The sequence below is a fragment of the Macrobrachium rosenbergii genome, chromosome 20 (genome assembly GCF_040412425.1).
Source record: "Macrobrachium rosenbergii isolate ZJJX-2024 chromosome 20, ASM4041242v1, whole genome shotgun sequence".
In the NCBI taxonomy this organism is placed as follows: Eukaryota; Metazoa; Arthropoda; class Malacostraca; order Decapoda; family Palaemonidae; genus Macrobrachium; species Macrobrachium rosenbergii.
In genome coordinates this window covers 6,497,501-6,515,767 of record NC_089760.1, presented here as the reverse complement: position 1 = coordinate 6,515,767, position 18,267 = coordinate 6,497,501, and the positions used below count along the sequence as shown (strand labels likewise).

The 18,267-nt window shown below is 39.7% G+C and overlaps 1 protein-coding gene across 1 annotated transcript in view; it reads right to left on the bottom strand.

Moving 5' to 3' along the window:
* Positions 1–4,615: 4,615 nt before the first annotated feature.
* The window catches only part of LOC136848899 (uncharacterized), a 19,010-nt gene continuing 5,358 nt past the window's right edge, over positions 4,616–18,267 (bottom strand). Inside the window, exons 7-21 of the mRNA XM_067121721.1 lie at positions 17,783–17,861; positions 16,725–16,883; positions 15,998–16,165; positions 12,731–12,869; positions 11,994–12,166; positions 11,393–11,550; positions 11,128–11,214; positions 10,843–10,891; positions 10,297–10,467; positions 7,813–7,948; positions 6,633–6,884; positions 6,317–6,372; positions 5,950–6,209; positions 4,997–5,083; positions 4,616–4,781 (exon numbers count right to left, since the gene is read on the bottom strand). Of these exons, the coding sequence (XP_066977822.1) occupies positions 4,758–4,781; positions 4,997–5,083; positions 5,950–6,209; positions 6,317–6,372; positions 6,633–6,884; positions 7,813–7,948; positions 10,297–10,467; positions 10,843–10,891; positions 11,128–11,214; positions 11,393–11,550; positions 11,994–12,166; positions 12,731–12,869; positions 15,998–16,165; positions 16,725–16,883; positions 17,783–17,861 (1,998 nt within the window). The 3' untranslated portion in view covers positions 4,616–4,757. The remainder of the gene's footprint in view (positions 4,782–4,996; positions 5,084–5,949; positions 6,210–6,316; positions 6,373–6,632; positions 6,885–7,812; positions 7,949–10,296; positions 10,468–10,842; positions 10,892–11,127; positions 11,215–11,392; positions 11,551–11,993; positions 12,167–12,730; positions 12,870–15,997; positions 16,166–16,724; positions 16,884–17,782; positions 17,862–18,267) is intronic.

Here is an 18,267-nt window from a genome sequence, read left to right as displayed (position 1 = left end):
TATTCGTTTCTTCGTTCTAATTTTCTTTTCCCTTTCTTACCAGATGTGAGTTAGAACTTCATTCTTTTCCTCTGATCTTCGTTCATCAAATAGATATTTACCGAATATTTCTTTCTCATTCCTGATAGTTCTTTTCTTTTCAGATCTACCTGGTATGTTCATCCAACTATTCTATTCGGTGCAGATGAGCAAATGGTGTTTCTTATCTGCTCCTCGTTCGCATAACTTCGTACTCGTTACCTTGTTAGTGTTTCCATTTGCATGTAGAAGGGGATGGTTTCTCAATAAAGGAGGCAACAGTCATTGCTACATTCACCTTTAACAAATGAAGGGAGGGTGAGCCCCTATGCTATGGAATTCCACATAGGAGTCTCATCTACAGAACGCTAAGTTCTGTATCTATCTTTTTCTATCACATTCTTTTCCACCACCTAGACGGGCAGTAAAGTACCGCCATTACAATGGAGGCCTTACTAAAGGGTGTTTGCACATTGCAACCGGCTGCACTCACCTTTTAGCTGTTAACTTTATCTCCAGTCTGCTGCCTTTCTTCAGTCTTGTCCAACCACCCCAACTCCCCTATTTCACCGTGGCAAGCGCCGAATGGCTGAAAGTGCCTCAGTGCTTGACTTAATAGGCTAAATTTCACAAATAACATACTTTTCCGCATTTTTTATACTAAGACTAAAGTTCTAACACTTCTGCTACGTCACCTACCTGATACTCTTAACGCATCCCTCTTATCAGGCCCAGATCTTTGGATTATCCACACATCTACAAAACACTTTGATCATATTCTTGCAAATGCTGATCCTTTTTACTCCATCTGTGCCATCACGTCTCGTGTTTCGTTCCTCAGCCATTTTACTCAACCTGTTCTGAAGACTTTACAACTCAACTGTCTCAACAACTTCCACGTCTGTTTTTTTAACAACTACACTTCACTTTCCAATAGAAAACTTTGCTGAACGGCTTCTTCAAACATTCCAGTTTTAGCCTCCGTTAAAACATTTTATCATAACATTATTTTTGATTTTCACCTATTGAAAAACACACCACGTTTTTCATTTGATTACCAACCTTACCTTTAGGTAGACTGTAGTCTTTTAAATATTATATAAAGGGGTAAATTGGAAGAGCTGAAGATTCTGGGAAAATTTCTGTATGAACTCGTAATCAAGCTTTGCGTTTCATTGGTGGCTGAAATGCACGCACACACACACACACACGTAACAAAATATACCATCGACGGTCACATGTGTACAGCATATAGCAAACTGATGACAGTCAAAATTAGGGTTTTCGCTTAATCCATGAGTCTTCGTGGACTTTCACAACGCAGTTATGATGCATACTGGAATGGTAAATTACAGTAGATATCCTACAATGAATGGCTGCAGAACGCCAAGGTGCTGAAAAACATCATATTCATCTGCAACAGCGAAAATAATGATAAACATATAAACTAGTTTCTCTAAGTTTTCAAGCGGTTGAGCAGCAATATGCAAGCCCAGAGAAGTCGTCACCAAAAGTGCAAGATATAAACGCTCCCATAACAAGAAACCGAGAAGAATTTGTTTTCACGAATGACATTGAAGTTAAGTTTGCCCATTTTTCAGCAACATCAAGAATGAGACAAAATATTAACTCTTTTTAGTTTTCTGTAAAAGAAAACTATTGTGACTGCTTTGTCTGTCCGTCCGAACTCTTTCTTTCTGAACTTTTCTGTCCGCCCTCAGATCTTAAAAACTACCCTCCAATCATCAAACATACCAAATTGCAGCCCTCTAGCCTCAGTAGTTTTTATTTTATTTAAGGTTAAAGTTAGCCGTGATCGTGCATCTAGCATCGCTATAGGTGCCAACAACACAGCCACCACTGGGCCGTGGTTGGAAGTTGATGGGCAGCGGCTTTAAGTTTCATGGGGACGTGGCTGTACACAAAACTCCATTGCACCGAAGAAACTTTGGCGCATTTTTTACTTGTTTTTTTTTTTCTTTTTTTTTTAAGTTGCTTTCAAGTAGAAAACATTCTGGGATGAAATGAACGGAGAATTAATGAAAAACATATGCAGTGCCAGTTTTAATGTAAAATTGAAATACAGGTACAACGATTTCTCAGTGAAATCTTAATTCCTTGGAGTGCATTGAATAAAAAATAAACCATTTATATACAGGCTGAAAATAAGGTTTGATCCCCAAAAACTCGCTACAAAAGGTTTCTCAACTGGTTATTGTAGTATCAGGTGTGCTTATTAACATATCGAGAGCCTACCACAATCTGACCATGCAGAAGGTCTGATTTCCAAGATGGGGTCTATAATAGCCCCTAAAGCCTTAAAATGCCGTTAATCTTCATCATTCAAACTAGATAAGTAATGCTGGTGCCTAACACCTTATTTTGGGGATCTGGAAGCCCACTTAGCATATCTGCATTTTACTGAAGATATTAAGTACTCACAAAATCCAAGCTGTTGGACCAATATGACTGCCATACTATAAAAATCTCCATTATTCATTGTAATTTGTTTTATACAAGTAAATTAGTGTCTAAACACCTGTTTTAGTGATTTGGAAATTCAAAGAGCATAATATCTGAATACAGTATATTGAAGTAAATCCAGTTGGGGCATATATACAAAATTTAATATGGAGGATCAATATGGCCGCCAAACAAAAAAATAGTTATCATTTATTTTTACTCATTTTACACAGGTAAATTTACTGTCTAAACCTCTGTTTTGGGAATCTAGGAGTCCAGTAAATTTATTTAAATCACAGTATATTACAATGATTACATATTTATAAAATCTAAGATGGAGGACCAATATGGCTGTCAAACTACAAAAAATCATCATCATTCATTTCAGTTCATACTACAGAAGTAAATTTGCTGTCTAAACTCGTGTTTTGGGGATATGGCAATCCAATTAGCCTGTCTGACTTACAGTAAGCTAAAGTGATCATATATATGAATACAAAATCAATAGCTGCCAAATGATGAAAATCCCCATTACTCATTTCAATTTACTTTACTCACATAAATTTGGTGTCTAAATCCCTTTATGGGAATCTGGAAATCCAACCAACGTATCTGAATAACAGTACACTGAAGTGATTAGATTTTTCAACATCTAAGATGGGGGATACCAATAAGGCCACCAAACTTAATGTTATGATTACTGGTAAAATGTTACCATAAACCGTATATTATCAGTTTCTGAAAAACCAGGTTCACAAATATTCATCGTCGCTTTCTTCTTCCTGTAAAGCTTGATTGTGTGGATTCTCACAGTCCTCAACTTGACATGGTCCACGATTAGGTGTTCATGTAGTTCATAGCCTTGGCAATTGCAGCGCATTTGACAGGCAGTTTTGCAATTACAGAGGCCCATCTGAAGGAGGCTGTCTGGTGCAGCAGTTTTCTTGCTCAGAACTGGCAAGAGTAGTGATTCACTTTCATCTTTGCGCTACAATGTTTCGATAAAAAAGACTGTCTCTGCCAAGTCATTTGTTACCCCAGAGATCCTCCCACTCACCAAGTCCTCGACCAAATATCATAGCTTTAGAGTGTAATATCAGATCATGGTGTGGACTGGAAACGAAAGTGACATGAATGTAGTGGACTGGGGATGGAAAATGGAGGACAGTCAGTTTGTGCCAGTTATGAGCAAGAAAAATTGCTGCACCAGAAAGCCTCCTTCAGATGGTCCTCTGTAACTGCAAAATTGCCTGTCAAATGCGTTGCAACTGGAAAGGCTATGAACTACATGAACACCTGCTTGTGAACCATGTCAGGTTGAGAACTGTGAGAATCCACCCAATCAAGTATACCTTGGTTTAACCAGACCACTGAGCTGACTAACAGCTCTCCAGGGCTTATTTTTACCTGGCTAAATTAATTGTTTGTAACGGATACAGCTTATTGTGGAATCAACATTATACCGAGAAAATGAATTTCTGTCACCAGAAATAAATTCCTCTAATTCTTCATTGACCGGGCGGAGAATCGAACGCAGGCCCAGCAAAGTGCTAGCCGAGAACGATATCGACTCGTCCAACGAGGAACTCAATCCATCAAGCTTTACAGGAAGAAGAAAGCGACAATGAATATTTGTAAACCTGGCTTTTCAGAACCTGATAATATACGGTTTATGATAACATTTTACCAATCATTACACTAAGTTTGGTGGCCTTTTTGGTACCTTATCTTAGATGTTGAAAAATCCAATCCCTTCATTGTTGGTTGGATTTCCAGATTCCCATAAAGGGATTTAGACACCAAATTTATGTGAGTAAAGTAAATTGAAATGCGTGATGGGGATTTTCATCATTTGGCAGCCATTTTGCTCCTCCATCATTGATTTTGTATTCATATATAAAATTCACTTAGTTTACTGTAAGTTAGATGGGCTAACTGGATTGCCATATCCCCAAAACACGGGTTTAGACAGCAAGTTTACGTCTGTAATATGAACTGAAATGAATAATGATGATTTTTTGTAGTTTGACAGCCATATTGGTCCTCCATCTCAGATTTTATAAATATGTAATCATTGTAATATACTGTGATTTAAATAAATTTACTGAACAAACAGGGGTTTAGACAGTAAATTTACCTGTGTAAAATGAGTAAAGTCCAATTAACAGTAAAGGATGTCCTGAGTTAGGTAGATATATATCTTTGAGTTCAGTGGTTAAGAAGAGAATCCAGAGTCCAAGTCCATCTGCTGAGGTCCCTCACCTTTTCGTCTTTGCTTAAGCCAGGTTCGCTCTAGAAACCTACGAGAAGGAGAGGTGGTTTAGAAAACCTCCGATGGAACCCATGTTTCAAGGCTCAGAAGATTTTCATTGTACCACCACCAGCAGATGTCTCGTGCGTTCAAAATTCACCCATGTATTGGAGTTAAATCCCGAAATTTTTCTATTACCATAAGTAATATCTTAGACTATATGTATGCTTATTCATCTCTTGAACAAAGAATTGTAGATCTTACCTCTCTGCCATTCAGGTCTTGTACGGGACGGAAGTTGCCAACAATCTCATGACCTTCGTTGTCTTTCAACTCACGGAATTTTGCCAACTACAAATAAGAGGTAAAGTCTTAAGTGCTGTAATGTTAATGAATTTTTTGCAGTCATACTCCATCGTGAGACTAATGATGTCGTCCAAGGAGAATTCTGAATAGCTTCAAAGAAGCTTTTCAGACATCTGAGACCAGGGGAGCGCACTGAATTCCTAACGCAGATGGATGGAAATTTTTATTTCCGATTTGCTAAGTAACAACTGGCAAGAAAAATAAACATTTTCTGAGATCTTTTTTTCTGGTATCACTGTTTACACTTTACTTGTGTGTCTGTTCGCTGAAGTGTGAGATTAATTGAGCCTCTTCCAAAATGTAGGTCAAAAAAAAAAAAAAAAAAAAAACAGAAATTCTAGTCTAAAAGGTCTTTTGGTGAATTTCTTTCTTGGTCGAAAACATGAACCTAAAGCATAAGCATTTTCACTTTAATATTGTTTATGTGAAATCGCTGTTTGGCTTTTGGGACAGTTTACGGACTATTTTAGCTTGTTTTTTTTTTAACAGACTACATGATAAATGATATTTTACTACATCATGATCGGTACATTTTGCTACAGAATGTGGAAGGACTATCCATTTTTTGAAATGATGATCGCCTTGCAAATAAGCTTCAACACAAAAATGTTCATTTAGGCTACTCTTCAAATCTGTACATTCTCACAGTGCATCTCGGTGAAAGGAAAATATCATACATCATACGTGCATCACTTTTCTCTCACACTCGAAAAGGTTGGAAATATTAAAAACAAATTTTCTCATAATAATATTGTAATATGTTGTGTCGCACAGTACCTATTAATTTCTAACTCAGATCAGTTTTGTATAATCAATGCTAAAAGAAAGTCAGCAGTGCAGTTACAACCTACCTGAGCTGATGAGATTGTAACAGCTTCTTCGAATACAGTCCAGGTAACGACTTCATTGCAGGTGGGAGTAGTCAGGGATCCAGAGTACCTATAGAACTTGCCAACGTTGGCCGGAAGAAGATCGCCCAAAGCGAATGGTGTTATTGGCCGGAAGAACCTGAAAGAAATCGTTCTCGCTTTCGACACGGCCCTAAAAATAATTGATCTCTTCCACTGTTTTCCCACAGAGGGTGGGGGAGGGGGTAATGCCATCAGTGCACCTCACACGATGAACGGTAGGCATTACTTACTTCGTCTCCTAGCTGCAATCGTTTTCATTCCTTTTGCTGCACTTCTGTTCATATTCCCTTTCTTCCATTTTACTTACCACACTCTCCTATAAATTGTTTCACAGTGCAACATCGAGGCTTTTCTCCTGTCAGTCTTAATTCCCCTTTCAGCACTGAATGATCTCACAGGTCCTAGTTCTTGGCCTCTGGCCTAAATTTTATTTCCCATTCCATTCCTCTTCCATTGCTTATCGATATTCATAACGTACACACATTCTCATAAAACAAGTCATGAAGGCTTGCCAATAAAACTTATGAATATTATATTGTCCGTTTTGAAAACAGTATATTATCAGTCAAGAAGAAAAGCATATCAAGATATAAATAGTTTTTGTGTCTTCTTAAAGACCTTACTTAAAGAACAGGTTTATGCCTGCAAGAGATCTACTGATGCAAATGAAAAACGAATCTCTGCAATGCAGCTGCGTATTACCTGACGTGTGAACCTTCTCCAGCCCTGAGATAACATTGCTTAGCTTCGCGTTGTCACTCCCGTCAACTTTGAAGAAAATTCCCAAAACAGCCAAACCATCTGCATACTTAAGCGCCTCTGCTAAGCTTCCGTAGGCGGATTTGAAGTGTACCAGATGCAGCTCGAGTGGATAACTGTAACTGATTGCAACGAAGAGAAATTTATTCTTTTTCAGTCATGACGGTAGTGCTGCTTCATTTTCAACACACTGCAGAAAAATATGACTGGTGACTCGTTCGTCCTGGATGATGGCTTTGGCAAGAAATAGAAAAGCCTCGCCATAACCAGTGGAATTAAGATGATCTGGGGGAGTAGGATTCCGAGTAGAGGGGAGCAGGTGCAAGTTAGACTTTAAACTTCTTTCGTTGAACTTTTAAAAATTCTTCTTTTTTCAGCAGTCGAAGTAAAATCTTGATCGAATATTAGAACAGGTTTCAGTAAGGAAACAAAGAGAGAAGCTAAACATTAATATCTTCCTTCCATTAAGTGTTTGAAACTAAAGTACATTTATTTTTACAGTCAATTGCAAAATGCTAATGTTGTTCATACTGTTGTTTTTTTATGTTGTTGTAGTGACAATACGTGCAGCAGATATTATTGCTTAATAATGTTTATTTGACGTGTTACTTTTAAAATTTACCGAAACAGGTCCAGTGTCATCTGAAAGACAAATATATACCAGTTCTGCAATATTTCCGTAACATCCCCACCTAATAGCACAATTATTTTACATGTCATGGTATATCAAATTTCGTGGTACAAATTGTATATTGGCATGATATGCATTCCCAACTTGATAAAAATCAACTTGAATTTTGGCTCTAAGTCGCTTGAAACTTTATTTAATTCTATATTATAATTATGGCCATGTGATCATACATCTCACTCTCGTCATTTGATATTTTCTTTTGTATGTTTCCAGGTTCCCTCTTTCTATCAGAAAGAGTATATTTTGATAGAGAACTATGAAAATGCACTCGATTTCCCTGACTTGTAAGACTGACCTTACTAATCAATGCCTTGCTAATATGACTTACAGATGAATGACTCTTCCTTTCTCACCTGTTACCATCAACAAGATGTTCTGACCCAACAATGTCGTTTCCCCAGTGGAAATGGAACTGGGCGAATGTGTAGGTGTCAGCCAGGCCTCCGCCCTGGACTGTAGCTGCAGAGGCCATATCTGCTGTTACTTGCGCTGCAAAAGAGGAGAAAGAGATTCTTTGTTCACTTAACTGTACAGAGAGGACGAAATTCCCCGGCGGAGGTTGAGATGATTGATAATGCAGGGTGTTTCGAAATTAGAGCTCCCCCACCTCTACAGCATAAACTAAAATTGATATGGACAAAAACAAAGGTAATTCAGAATAGGTATTTATTTAAGTTTCTCTCTGAGTATTTAATATTTTGTGTGGCCTCCATCTGCCTGTACCACAGCCTGCATTCTTGAGGGGTATGATTTCAGCAAATCACAAAAAAGCTGAGACTCAAACTCTCCATTTCCCTGAGCACTTCGGTTACCTCTCTTCGTGGGTCGTCGAGGCTTGGTACACCATCTCAGTTCACTGTGCGCGCTTCAACGATCCTTTAGATACTACCAATGTTTCACACACACATTAAGGTCAGGGGAGCTGAAATTCACTTGGCGAAATCGATACCACTGTTTCGAAGCAGCTCCTGGTATGAATGCTGCACAGAAAGTGAAAGAATACGTGTTTGGTGACGAATGTAATGAAATGTATACATACATATATATATAAATATATACATATATATATATATATATATTATATATATATATAAATACTGTATATATATATATATGCTCTATATCTGCTATATATATATATATATATATATATACTCATACTATATACTATATAAATTTGCCTACCATTTCACATCGGGATCGAACTCAGGTCTTTCAATTGAAAGGCAGGTGCGCTGCCCACCACGCCATACAAGTCAAAAAAACATTGGAACCTGAGGGCAGCTGCACCCAAGGAATTACCTGGGCAAGCTAACTGCTTGCATACCAGTGTGTTTTCCCCAACTTCACGACTCAGTGGGCAGCGCCCTTGCCTTTCAATTGAAAGACCTGGGTTCGATCCTGATGTGAGTCAGAAATTTATTTCTGTTCTACACGTGATTGTGCGTTGAATTTCTATCTTATTCACTCAGAAGGGATAATTCGAATGAAATGCTGTCAATTGGGTCATTGCTGAGTCAGGAAGTTGGGGAAAACATGTTGGTATGCAAGTAGTTAGCTTCCCCCGGTAATTCCTTGGGTGCAGTGGTGCTCAGGTTCTAACTTCTTTTTGACTTGTATGGCCTAGTGGGCACTGCCCTCTCCTTTCAATTGAAAGACCTGGGTTCGATCCTGATGTGAGGCAGAAATTTATTTCTGTTCCACACGTGATTGTGTTGAATTTATATATATATATATATATATATATATATATATATATATATATATATATATATATATATATATATATATATATATATTGAGAACAGATATTTCTAGTCATCATCTCGGCGTTGCAAAAATAACTGTGACTCTCTATGAAAGTGAACGCTTTTAGTCGAAGACATAAGAAGGAGTCATATGTTACAGAGCTTCATACCTCCACGTGGTTCCCGCTGGTAATTTGCTGTGCTTGCACAGCAAGGCTAAACTGAAGCTCACCTCCCTACCGAGAGAGGTAGCGGGTGCACCGGGCCGCAATTCCTGGAAATGCCATCAAATCGCCCCCTCCCGAAAAGGAGTTTATTTCGACAATCTGGCTCAACTCTTGCCACAGGATCCAACCAAAACCAGGCTGGCTCTAGCGTCGAGATCTGTGTGGAAAGCAGCACAACCGCGGCCACCCTGTCTACCAGAAATTCCATCTGTGCCAGATGCATAGGGCCTCAATGAACTCATGCCACCACATTCTGTCCTGGCCTAACTCCTCAAGATATCCTCAACACTCGTCTCCTGCGTCCAGGCTCACTGTCCTCAACTACGTCTCCTTTGACCTACTTATACCTCTTCTACCAAGGACAACCCACCCCGGTGTATCTCGTACTATTCCCTGTCTTCTATACACAAGGCCTAGCCACTTCCAGCATGAGGACCCAACATATTCAGTGACTGGCTGTACCCCCATTACTTCTCTAATTCTGTTATTTAATATCCTATCCCTCCAATTAATTCCTAATATTCATCTGAGCGCCTTATTTTCAAATGCTAGGAATTTATTATACAAAGTCACTGCGCTGTACCACGACTCATGCCCATATAAAATACTCCTAACCAATACCTTATAAATTTTGATTTTTGTATGCATAGAAAAATTGCTATTATTCCAAATATTTTCAAGCATTCCCATTGCCTGATGAGAGAGACGGAGAGAGGATTAATTTGGTAGAAAAGTAACTTTAATGCTATGACATTAATCTAAAAACCAAATGAGAGAATCTCTGTGTAAGAGTGACAAAAATCTGGATATCTCTTTGAAAGCAACATTGTCTGTCTAACATACCTGATTTGCGACGGCTTACCAGTATGTCCATTGTTGAGGATCGTCATATTGCCAGGGATGACATCGTAGTTGGAGAAGGTGAAGGGAGACCAGCTACTATCAGCAGCTGCAGCCTTTGCAGTGATGATGTCAATGGGTGACTGGCTTGTTCCTCTGCACGATGGGAAAGCACTCGCCCATTCCTCGGGTCCTGAGTAAGAGAGGGGCAATCTGATTACCTTCGATGACATGATGAGGTCTGTAGCTTTCACCAAACATTTCACGTCAATAAAGATGATGATTTAAACACACAAATTTACATAAACAAACAAGGATCTTTTGAAATAAAAAATTGGCATAACATGCTTTTTGAAGGATGAATAAATGACTATATTCAGTTAAGTCATGGAAAAAAAGTTGAATAAATTGTCCATTTGTATCAAAATGCGTGAGTCCTAAACTAAGCATTATGAATCATGCAACGTCAATAGTCATGAATTGTCCAATTAAATTTAATTCATCTATGTTCTGTCCTTTCATATCAACTAACCAATGTCAGCTCTGCCCAGGATGGGTGGACACTTACTGTTCTTATCGCTGTAAGACCAGTGAGGTGATGTAAGGCCTGCGTAAACCTGTGAAGAAATTATTATAAATACACAGTATATATATGTATATATATGTATGTGCGTGTGTGTGTGTGTGTGTAAGTGTGAGGTCAAGAATGCTTGTAGAAAATCATGTGATGCATTAGAAAAAGAAAAACATCTTGAATCTTTAAGGGATGATTACCAGAACCAATGAAATCTTTAATATGTCAGGATGTGATCAGAAGTGTGAGCAATTTATTTTGCGCATTCCAAAGTCTTACCATTCTACCATTGAGAGGCTGCACAGGGCGGTAATTTTCAAGAATTTGGTGTCCTTTTTCATCATAAAGTTGCCGGAATTTGACCATCTGAAAAAAAAAGAGCAGAAAAGATAATGCTTTGGTTATGTCTACGTATGATGCTGACATTTTTTTGATTATTTCTGGGTAAAATTTGTACAAAACATGGATGGATGTGAAGATGATGCGAGACCAACTGCCACACCCATTTTCTTTGCTTTACAGGGGTCACTTTCGTATTTCTCACTTGAGCGGTGGAGACAGGGATTGGCTGTTCGAAAACGGTCCAGATGACGATTTCGTTGCAGGTAGGGGTCGTGAGAGATCCTTTGTAGCGGTAGAATCCGTCGGTGGAGAATGGCAGGAGGTTTGACAGGGCAGTGGGAGTGATACTGTGTTCCGTTCCTGGAGAGAAAATAGCATGTTATGTCTCCTTCGATAGGCTGATTTCAAAGGTAATTAATTCCGAGGCTTTTGAATTCTTACACGCACCACACACACCATACACACACACACACATATATATATATATATATATATATTATAATGTGTGCATAGCAATTTACTTTTTTCACATAGACTATTTATCAAATAAACATAAAGGTATTTCTGAGATTTTCCTCATTATTTGCTTACTATCTGATAAGAATATTATTTTGTTCTTGAAAAATCTGATAATCTCTTTCTCTCTTTGCGTGACCACACATATGCAGTATATTTGCTGGTATCATTTTATCTCTATCATATTATAAAATACGAAACTAAAAATTGTTTTTAATAACTTTTAAAGTAACTTTAATGGCTACACAACTTTCTAATTCAGATGTGTGCTGAGAGTTAAGTCTTACCAGCTGTCTGGATCGAGCTAAATCCATCAAGCACTGGAGTCAGATTAGGATTGTCAGCAGGCGCGATTTCCAAGAACACTCCCAACACTGCAAGCCCATCACTGTACTTCATGGCTTCGGCTGCACTTCCGTATTCGGTCTTGTAGTGTACTAAATGGAGTTCACATGGATAACTGCAATTCAGAACGAAGAAACACAGAGGTCAGCACTGAAAAATTTTGGCGGAATAACAAGAGACTTTCAAACCATCACTGAAAAGGATTTCAATTGGGAGAAGTGCAAGTAGACTAAATACCATGTAGCACTCTGAATGAAGAACTTGAAAGGCTGAGACGTTATTCACAAAAGTTTTATTTATTTTTAGGCTAAGGGGCATCTGCACTGCAGTAAAACATGCTGGCATCTTATCGCCCACACATCACAGATAGGTTGAATGCAAGTGAACAACTTATTGGTAGGCCTAACCAGTGCTTCATACGATTGATTATCCAGCATTTGCCAAAGATTTGCTCTTCACTTTCGGTCTTTGTGTTGTTTTCAGTCTGTTTGATATATACGTGGTGAGCTGTCTACAGTTATTTATGACATGTTTTACTCTAGTGCAGACACATCCTTAGCCAGCCAAGTGCTAGCAAGGACTATAATTGCTCCTAGAGCATCTCATAAAGATGTAATTACAGAGAGGAATTGTTTCATTTTAGGCCCACAGAGCATTTTTTGTTGACTCCATTGATTACCTATTTTCATTGACAAGATGTTCAGAGCCTTTGGTATTATCACTTCCCCAGTGGAAGTGGAACTGTAGGAAAGTATATTCTCCTGGCAATTCAGCTCCCATAATTCTGGCAGGAGAGGCCATTACAGCAGACACTAGAGCTGTGGGTGAAGAAAAAAAAATTGTAATGGACTAAGGCACTAAATCAAGGGCGTATAACTGTCAAAAATCCTTATTTTTATGGCATGAATTTGTTGTTGAAGTTTGCGCAAGTTTTCAACATTACAAGAAACTGACCATGAGGTAAATCAAGATAAATTGGGTCTAAACAGATAACACCAAATGTCGTGAATTTTTCCCCACGACTGGGAGGGTTCTAAGTACCGGATGGTATGGGACTAGGATGTTCAGGCCTGAAGGGCACTATCAGCAAACATCGAAGCAAAGGTCCATCAAGATCAGGCAGGGTTTTACAATTTTATTTAAAAAAAATAGACTAATTAAATTTAACATACACTAACCCACAGGGACCATGCGGTCGGGTACAAAACACTCGGAAAAAGTACACAAAAAACTCAAACAAATATGCTTCTAAAAGTTACAATTTTACACAAAACTTACTTAATAATCAGGCTATACTTTAACTGAATATTAACTACATCAAGCCTCGGATGGCAAAAATGTGAAGGGATTAATTTAGCATACTAAAGGAACCGGCTCTTGACTTTAAAATGAACAATTTGGCTGGGGAGGAAATTGTTCATTTTATAATCAAGCTTGGTTCTGCTCTCCCACGGCCATTCAAGCGATGGCAGTGTATTCGGTGCGCGCAACGTTTCTTCAGCTGCATTATTAACAAGTGCTGGCTATTTGATTTCGTGCCAACCGGTGTTGTGCCGACCGTGTCGTTAGTATGCATGGTAGTTTATTTTTTAAAATAAAATTGTAAGCCTACCTGATGACTCGTTCGCTTTCGATAATTTTATGATCCAGCTGCTTGTGTTCTCTATGATGAATCCGTTCTTGATTGCCTTCACATTCGACCCAAGGTCGGATGAACACTAACAAATTATTATCACATGAATTGTATATTTTTATTGTCTGTCCAAGTGACCAGCCATATGTATATGCAACAGAGTATTTTATATCAGACCAGACATTGTTAATCATTATGTTTTCTGTATGTTTCTGTCACACAGCAGAAATAGTTTGACCTCAGGTCACCCATAAATCTTTGTACCCGTGGCCTCTGCAATACAGACATCCGCACACCGCTTTATAAGCGGGTCACTTCATCAACCAGCAATGCTTGTCTTCCTGCTCTTTATTTCGCACCCTTTCACAGTGGTGACCCTCGGAGTGGTTCCTGGAAGCCATCAACGGACCCAAGCAGCGACTTAGTCTTATTCCCATTAAGCTTGCGGGCTAACTACGTGCGCCTAACATAAAGTTGGGTGTTACTTACCCTGTCGACCAAGTCACGTGGACGCCCACATGGCACGTAGCGTGTATTGGCAGTGTTCCCCTATTACTCCAAGTGAGAGCGAATGAGCATGGTTACAGACATTTCCCAACCACGATACAAGTACCCGCGAACTTCACGGAGGCAGATCTCCACAGGAGCTGATGGACCCAACATCTTGGACCTGGACTTCTGTGTCTGTTACGTCGATGATATCCCTAGTCGTCCCAGAAGGCACCTGCAGCACATCTGGAAGGTCCTGCAGCACCTCAGGAGGCCTCGTCATCCAGGTTCAACATGTGTACAACCGGCCTGATGAGGGCAGGTGAAAAATTCCTGGGCGCGAGGAATATCTGAGGTGTCTGCCCAATATCGTCAAGCTCCGAAGGCTGTCGTGAGGTTCCCCGCCCTACCTTCATCAAGGCCGTACAAGAATTCCTTGGAATGGTCCAGCTACAGGAGATTCCTCAGGGTTGTCCAAAGACAGGGGCCTGACCAGCAGAGGCCTTCTGATGAAGGCTTTGCCTCGCCAGAGGCAACATCTTTGGCCCACCAGGACTAGCACTCCCCTCCGGCTGACCGGCGGATGCCCATATGTCACCTGCAGAGCCATCCTGGAGACAAGTCATCAACGGAACCCACCAGCCCATAACCTTCTTTCGGCAGAAACTCCAGCGTACCAAGTCCTGGTACAGCACCTTCAACAGGAACTCTGTAATACTCTGGCAGTCGCCGCCCCAAGTTCCTCTGAAGTCGCCCTTCCACGGGACTGAACGCCCTTGGGAGATTTGGACTGACCACCAGCACGGTTCCCACGCAAAAGCTGGGGGGCGCCTGGTCCTCGACGGCAAGCGGCACCTCGTGGCCATCGCGGTTCGCCTCCTCAAATACCTCCCTGGCAGGAAGAACCGGTAGCTGGCGCCTCTCGGTGAAGCCTAGGCCTTGCGGCTGGAGGATCGACGCGAGGACTCGCCTGCAGATCAGCCGCCGATCGAGGCCCAAGCCTACCGCGCAACCGTCCACGTCGCTGAAGTGGGAGGGGACGTGCCCCTCAGTCCCTGGAGGGTCAACACTGCTGAGCGAAAGGCACTGGCCGCCCCGCCCGGTGCTGCGCCACACATGTGGCGTCGAGCTGTGGACTGTACCCCTCCGGAAGGTGGCGACAGGCGGCAGTTAGATCTGGCCACGGCATGGAAAGACCACGATGGCCTGGGAAAGGCCAGCGCATGCAGTGTGGGAACAGGGCCAGCACATTCGAAGCGCAACAAATTATTATCGTATGCCGAACTGCGCCTATTTTTATTGTCTGTCAGAAGTGACCATGCATAACCGAATATTTTTATATTAGACCAGACATTTGTTTAATCATTATGTTTCTTGTATGTACCTGTCCTGTTTTTATTGAAATAGTTTGACCTCAGGTCATAAATCTTTGTACCCGCGGTCTCTGCGGTATCACGCTTGAAGTCCATGCAGCTATAAGCGGGTCGCTTCATCAAAAAACCAGCAGTGCTTGTCTTCCTGCTCTTTATTTCGCACCCTCTCACAATAGTGCCCTTCAGGCCTGATCATCCTAACCCATACCATCCGGGACTTAGAGCCCTTCCAATCGTGGGGAAAAATTTGCGACACCAAATACTCTATTTTTTATCTCTTTTAAGCCAGGTTACATTTTCTATAGGGGAGGAAAAGACTGTGAGGAATGTAAAGAAAGCATTCCTGATCATTGACCCAAGAGCTGTACTTTACTTCTACAAATCCATTGACATCAGTAAGTGAGGCTATTCACAATACTCTGCTTTCTTTACATTTTCCTATTCCCAGTACCTGTGTGGCCATTATTTGAAACAGTCATGCTAGTAGGAACGGCATTGTAATTGATGAAGGTGAAAGGAGTCCAGATGAAAGTTCCAACGGTCGATCCAGTGGCTATATCGATTGGGGATTGAGAACTGCCTCCACAAGCTGGGTAATGGTCTTTCCAGTATGATGGTCCTGTGGAAGAAAGATTGCCGTATTTGGACTCAATCTGTAAACCATTTGCATATGAAAAGCCATTTTATACTGAGCTACATGTGTACTGTTCTGTTATACACTTAAGGATCTTAACTAACCACTCATATTATTACCTCCAATATCAATCTAGATTTGGTTAAGGGTGCATGATTCCCTAGTAAATTTCAATATACCAGTACTACTTAGAAATAATTACAAAACAATACAAAGACATAATGAGAGTCGCAAGCACTTCAGTCTACCAACTCAGAAAATCTGAAATACTTTCAAGAATTAATATACTCACATACATTAACACACACTGCATACAAATCACAAATATGCACGTGATTTTATTCCCAGCTGAAACCAAGGAAATATTCAAAAAAAGAAATGATATAGCGCCGTGCACTTTTGCATATTTCACAATGTTCGGGGCAAATCTTTGTGGCCTGAAGATGTGCAAAATACACGAAAGCACTCAGTGCACTGTTATTTCTTTTGAAACATTTCCTCTGGTTTCAGCTGCATAACATGAGAAAATAAATGTACTTCTTACCAGATGTTCCTTCATAACCCCAGTGGAATGCTTCATCTACCACTCCGTCAGAGATCTGCAAAGCCAAGGAAATATAAACACCAGTTAGTCCTTGGTGAATGGCATAATAAAGCAATTCATTGAAGCATTGGACGCCAGGCTCCACAGACCTGAGAGAGACTGAAGTTGAATGCTAGAGAAATCAGGAACTGGAAGTCAGAAACCTGCAGCAACAGATGAGAGAGCTTATATGGTGACCAAGATCAGGAATATTAACACTACATAACCCTACTGGTTGAAATACTAAAATATTGAGTAACTATTGGAATAGGAAGATGATGCTGTGACTAGTGTTTCCAGGAGACGGCTTGATCATGCGTTTGGGACACAAATGTAATCAATTATTACTGAACCGGAAAACACTTGAATGTTAATTATCACGTCTTTTTGGTTTTTATGATAAAAAACAAATAAACTGGAAAGATCTTTTCTCTAAACTGACTATTCTTACTTTAAGTTCTTTCGTCTTTGTTATGCACTATCATGCCATCGTTTTGGTAGGCTAATAAAGATAATTGTTAACGTCATAATTTTCATAATATTCTTTTTCTGACATTCTAATCAGTTTCACATTCTCATGAATTTTTCGTGATCTAATGTCTTACTTGTGTTAAAGTTAAACTTCGCTAAGAAACTCTCTCTCTCTATCTTTGGTAGCGAGAGTTATCAGTGTAGAAACTTAATATAACGAAATAAGACCATAACTCAAATATAAAACTACAGTACATTATCATGCAGGTTGCACACAAATAATGATTATCACACTTACAGGTGATACATGTACAATAGATATTTTCTAATATGACTTCCTGATTAGACCTATGTACGGTGATTTAAAATAATAGCAAAACCTAAGTTGAATGATTTGGACCAATCAATATAAGGCTGGGAAACACTGCTTGAGTCCTTCTAAACTGAGTCCGTAAGACTGATATTGTCTAAACCTCTTATCTCTGTCTAAATTCACTATCCAGATTTAGAATGTTTATCTGAAAATTCAGGCTTATTCTGATACTCACCGACGTCGTGAATTGGCTGTACACAGGACCATAAATGGGATCCGCCATGAGAGTCTAGCAGTTTCCGGAAGGAGTTCAGCTGTAAGGGCCATAGGAATTAGAAAGCGTATTTCGAATATAAACGAATGAGTAAGAATAGTTACCCCTGAGGTTAAATATCGTCATGCTGCTTATAATCCTTGAGTAGGACCAAGCTAAATTCTGCTCTTACAAAATATGTAAAAAAAAAAAAAGCTAATGAGACAACTTCATAAATAAAGAAAAATCTAACTGGCATTAAAAACCTCCATAGCTTTTAGGAATTGTGACAGACTGTGTCATTTCATGGTTACAAATATAAAACTTGGAATTTTTGCTCCTTTTCACACACTTTTAAAAAGACGTCCCTAATTTCATTATATTTGTTTTGATGCTGACGAATAACATTTTTGTGATTGCAATGCCATGTAACCTATTCTCGTTTCATATAATTGACATGGCAGAGA